Genomic DNA, 5,194 nt, shown 5'->3' on the forward strand with positions numbered 1-5,194 from the left:
CACCCCCCCACACACACACACCCACCCAAACACCCCCAAATAAAAATAAAAAATTCATCGCCAGAAATTATTGAACAATAGGCAATGAGCATCTAGTTCAAGAAAGCCAAAATTCAATTAAGAAAGAAACCAGAGGAGCACCTATAGCAAAACACTTTTGAAATACAAACCAAGTTGCTAGAAAATTGGAATGCCTTTGCTAACAGTTGCCTCTGCACCTTTAAGATGTCGAGGAACCACATAAATTTGTAATTGCAAGTATTCAAGAGGTATTCATGCTGCATCTAGGCTGATGGACATGCTTGGATTTAGAGTTCATAAAGTTAGAACTCCATTTAAGAATCTTGTTACTTCACAAAACCAAGCATACTTTTCCATTTCCTAATCCAGAACAAAATAATCACATTGAAGCAAAACGTTTTGAGTAAAATTCTTTCTGCTATAGTTTCTTTTTGCTTAACCATAATGCTAAGAGCACTGCAACACCTAATGTCTAGTCTTAAACCGAAATTATAATCGAAGGATGATATAGAAAAACAAGTCTGTGTTCCTTCATCACCCTCTAGCGTACCGAACTTGTGAAAAGCATGATTTAAGATATGCACGGACTTCAGTGAAATAGGAGCCTCAAGTCCCGCTTATTCAAGAGATATTCTAAGAGGAAAGACAGCTCAGGATTCGACAAATCCAGCATCAGTGCGTGGAAATGACTCTTTGACATAGCTGAAATAAAAGTTCAGTCTATATATCAAATTACTTGGACTATGTAAAAGTTCCAGGTCACATTTAAGTTCAGCCGATCAAGGATTATATAAGGGAGAGCTTGGAGCTTTCAACAAAATCACATGCACAGTAAGATTCAATTTGACATAGAGGATACTGCCGCACTGCCTTTTTCCTTCCCAATAGGTTGAGGCTCTGGATAAACACAAAAATATGGAGAGTTAGATAGCAAAAATGGAGGCATGATCAGAACTTCAACAAAGATGCAATAGCTACACACGATCTTAGCCAAAAGGCAGAGAAAGGTATAACAAAGATGCAATAGCTAGGACGTTGACAAATGAATTTCTGCTGCAAAAATTAGTAATTGCATAAAGCAGCTGGGAGCCACATGACTAACATATATATGGAAAACTGATAGGTGAACTTCTCTTCTTTATGGACCAAAGGGTTTTCTGATATAGAGGCAAAGGGTATCGGATAAAGGTTATGATATGATGCAATGTATGAAGAGATGGAGTTCTACCTCCCAAACCAAAGTTGGTAGTCTCGATTCTCACGTAAGTGAATCTAACTCATGAAAGGACATTGTGGTAATGTTTCTACGTCGCACTGATTGCTTGAGCTCTCCCGAAAAGCCAGGATGCATGCCAATATTGCCACAGGGGTTAAAGGCCCGTTCCTCAAAACTACAAAAAAGTTTTAGTTTTTCCCACTTTCCTCATTGGTGGCTTGAACCCCCAAACTCGTGGTTGGAGGTGGAGCGCTCTTTCTTTATGTTTAGTTAATTAATTATCTATGGCTTAGCTATAGCATGCCACTCTTCTGTTTAAGTTGCCCGATCATCATGTTTTTGGATGATGTCACTTTTTAGTGGATATTATGACACTATTTTGCTTCACTCCATCAGTTGATATCATATGAAAAGGTAAGCTCAAGTCTTGGTCTGTATCTGGGGATCACAACCTTGTATCCAATCCTTTATACGAGACTCCTTTCTTCATACAAATGCTCATAGGCGAAAGAGACTGAAATTTGATTGATCAATCTTAGCCATTGTTTAGAAACAATAAGAGGAGAAATCTTGAAACTTACCCCCTCTTTAATGTGTCTTGCAAGCAGAAAGAGAAATGAAAAAAAGTACAACAGAAAAGAATTTCCCTAGGGCTGCAAATTGTTAGTTAAATTAGAATGAAAAGGAGCCAATGTTTTACTTCCCCTCCCAGCTTCATTTGAATTCAAAAGCGAATAAAAAACAAATTTCTTTCACTCTACCCACCATTCTGGTATCTCTTATTTCCTTCTTTTCTCCTCCCTTCCCTTTTTTCAAGCAATTGATTACTTTCTATGCTGGAATCCTGCCCACTCCAAGTCTACCCTGCACGCGTTCTTCCCGAATTCAACCGGGATTTCCTATGGCCGGTTGCTCTTCCCCTGCTAATCTTGTATATAACCATACTATGAAAGTTTGGGAGAGGGTGGTGGAAGTAAGAGTGAGGAGGGTGTCTATTTTCCAGAGCCAGTTCGGATTTATGCCGGTACGATCGACTACAGAAGCCATTCATCTTGCCATTCATCTTGTAAAGAGATTGGTGGAGCAGTAAAGGGAGAGTAATAGCCTATTTGGCCAAGCTTTTTTTTTGGGTCAAAAGTGCTTTTTTTTTTTGCCAAAAGCATTTTTGGCAAAAAATTGAGGTGTTGGGCTAAGCTTTTGAAAGGAAAAAAAATTCTTTTGAGGAGAAGCAGAAGCAGTTTTGAGAAGCAGAAAAAAGTAGCTTCTCTCCAAAAGCACTTCTCTGAGAAGCACTTTTGAGAAAAATACATTTAGAAGCAGTTTTCAAAAGCTTGGCCAAACACTAATTACTGCTCAAAAGTGCTTTTCAAATTAATTAGCCAAACACAAACTGCTTCTCAGCAAAAGCACTTTTTTAAAAAGTACTTTTGAGAAAAGCACTTCTCAAAATAAGCTGACTTTAGAAGCTTGGCCAAACAGGCTATAAGAGGGATATGCATATGGTGGTCATTGACCTAGAAAAAGCATACCACAAAGTCCCAAGGGAAGTTGTATGGAGATGTTTAGAGGTGGGTGTGGAGGTCGAGAATTGGGGTAGAGTGTTAATATATAGTCGTGTGTGCTTTTCTTTTCGGTACTAGTAGTATTAGGGTAGTCTTGTATCTTTTTATTTACACATTTCTATTATTACTTGTTGATTCTTTCGCTTTGATTTTTACTATCTTGTTGTTGTTACTTCTTATTGCTACTGCTATTTTTTCATCTTTTCTTGAGCCGAGGGTCTTCGGAAACAACCTCTCTACCTTCTTAAGGTAGGGGTAAGGTCTGTGTACACACTATCCTCCCCATGCCCCCACTTGTGGGATTATACTGGGTTTTTTGTTGTTGTTGATTACTTTCTGTGCTGCTGTATATATTACTTCTCCAATACAAATTAGCATGGTTCTATTTATTAGTATCCATTGTAGACAAAAAAAAAAGGGCCGCCCGTGCACTAAGCTCCCGCTATGCGCGGGGTCAGGGGACAGAAAAAGAAATTTTAAGCTATGACAAAGGTGTCACCACAAGTTCATATGAAGGAGAAGACATTTTCCTCAACAACATTAGCACTACCAAAACCAATGGTTAAAAGTGTTTAACCAACATCATTGTCATTTATTGTTACTGCTGCGGAGCTGCATGTTTTGGTGGGACAGCTTCACATGAAGCATTTCTAACCCAAGATAATTTGCAAAGAAGTGCATTTAATGTATGCAACCGGGGCAACATGTGTGAAGCCCAAGCTGAATCCCTGTGACATACTTTTGCATTGTTCTTATGCTTGGCAGATCTGGATGTTCCTTAACGTATTTGGAATGAAATAGGCTTAGCATCTTTGGAGGTGCAAAGCTAGAGGGGACAAAGAATTAGGAAGCTAATCAAATACATATGGAACACCGTCCCACTGTGTATTTTTTGTTGTCTATGGAACGAGAGGCAGAGCACATGTTTTGAGAGCATATACATAGCTTGACTTGTGTAAAATTAGCATTACATCTTTTTGTTTTCTTGGTGCAAAAAGAAACAGTATCAAGATGTATATATTTTTCTGGACTAGTTGGAATCCTGAAAATATCTAAAGGAAACAAAGTCCTCTTTGGATACAAACATTGGCGCCTTCTTGGTACAATCAATGGCATTACTTTGTATATAAAACTTTTATACTAAAAGCAGCAGGTTGAGGGAGTTAAGTCTCTAAAAATAGATTCTCTGATAAAAAAACAATTTTTTTCCTTTTTCCTCAAAACTTAGAGATAAATATCATATAGCGTGTAAAACTACATATATGCATGGATGCAAATGCAATGCAAAGGGCTCTGCACCACCATTGGAAATATTACTAGAATTGGGATTTCAGCTTCCACCCAATTAAGACAGCAAGGCCCATAAATTCCCCCAATAAATTTAAAATGCTATTTCAGATTATATTTCGTTATACATTTAAAATTTACTCGTTAATTTGGGGGACATATCTTTAACATACATCAGATAGATTTTCAAGGATTCCTGCAGCACAAAGACAAACTCATTTTGGTTTTGGTCCTTAACACTATGCACAACACTCAGGTAGATACTCAAACTAGCAACTTAGCTTAAAACAATGATTCATATGCTCATTCCTGATACGTAATACGCCAATAAAAGAAATACAAACCGTAGTGATCACTATAAGAAAAGGTCGAACCCTCATCATTTTCATAGACTCATAAGGATTTAAGTGCAACAAGCAAGTCCATTCTGGAATTACCAAACAACAATAATAACTAAGCCTCAGTCACAAACAAGTTAGGATCGACTATATAATGAAAAATATAAAAATAAGATATCTTACTTGATATGAGTGCCTTAGGTCTGGTTTTAAAAAGAATCCTTTGACGAATTATTCCAATAACGTCCAATTCCACCCTTGATGAACTAATGTCACCCTTCTTTTCCTCAGAGTCAAGTTTGATTTTCTTCAATACTAACATTGGCTTTTTCAAGGGCACTTTGGACCCGGTCAATTCATGATACCCAACAGTAAATGTATAATTTTCCTGAAAAATAGCAGCCACAAAAATGAAAACTGAAATTCCTAAAATTTCATACAATAGAGTAATTTGATAGGAAGAGAAATAACCTGGGAAGAGGGGCGGCAGAGAATGCCAATTTGGAGATTTTCGAGGCGATCTTTGAAGGAGGGTTGGGCTTCAACCACACCTTGAAGTTCCAGAATTGCCCATTCCGGGCATTTCTCCTCCCCGCAGCTGCATTTTACCTGAATCTGCATTTACGATTCACTGCAACTAAGAATCAATTAGAAAGGTAGATATTCGCTAGAGATTTTGCCCTCTTTGAGATCAGTTTTTAACCTCTTTGAGCTGGGTCCAAGGGCTTTGAGGCGAGCGCAGGAAAGTGGGACGCTTTTTGGCGGCAAAG

At 38.1% G+C, this 5,194-nt stretch overlaps 1 protein-coding gene across 1 annotated transcript; it reads right to left on the reverse strand.

Moving 5' to 3' along the window:
* Nucleotides 113-5,194, reverse strand: LOC109225821 (putative uncharacterized protein DDB_G0287975). The gene is made up of 3 exons (XM_019390602.1): nt 4,896-5,194; nt 4,608-4,812; nt 113-918 (listed from the first exon to the last, which is right to left on the reverse strand). The coding sequence occupies exons 1-3, from the start codon at nt 5,043-5,045 to the stop codon at nt 860-862; spliced, it is 414 nt and encodes a 137-aa protein (XP_019246147.1). The 5' UTR covers nt 5,046-5,194; the 3' UTR covers nt 113-859.

This window comes from Nicotiana attenuata, chromosome 5 (genome assembly GCF_001879085.1).
Source record: "Nicotiana attenuata strain UT chromosome 5, NIATTr2, whole genome shotgun sequence".
NCBI classification, from domain to species: Eukaryota; Viridiplantae; Streptophyta; class Magnoliopsida; order Solanales; family Solanaceae; genus Nicotiana; species Nicotiana attenuata.

What these genes read in the sequence shown, in the direction of transcription:
- LOC109225821 (XM_019390602.1), bottom strand. Translation starts at nt 5,045, where the DNA reads ATGCAGATTCAGGTAAAATGCAGCTGCGGGGAGGAGAAATGCCCGGAA. An exon ending in TCTGCCGCCCCTCTTCCCAG is followed by an intron (nt 4,813 to 4,895) that starts GTTATTTCTCTT and finishes GCTATTTTTCAG; the next exon opens with GAAAATTATACATTTACTGT. An exon ending in ACCTAAGGCACTCATATCAA is followed by an intron (nt 919 to 4,607) that starts GTAAGATATCTT and finishes GTGTTTATCCAG; the next exon opens with AGCCTCAACCTATTGGGAAG.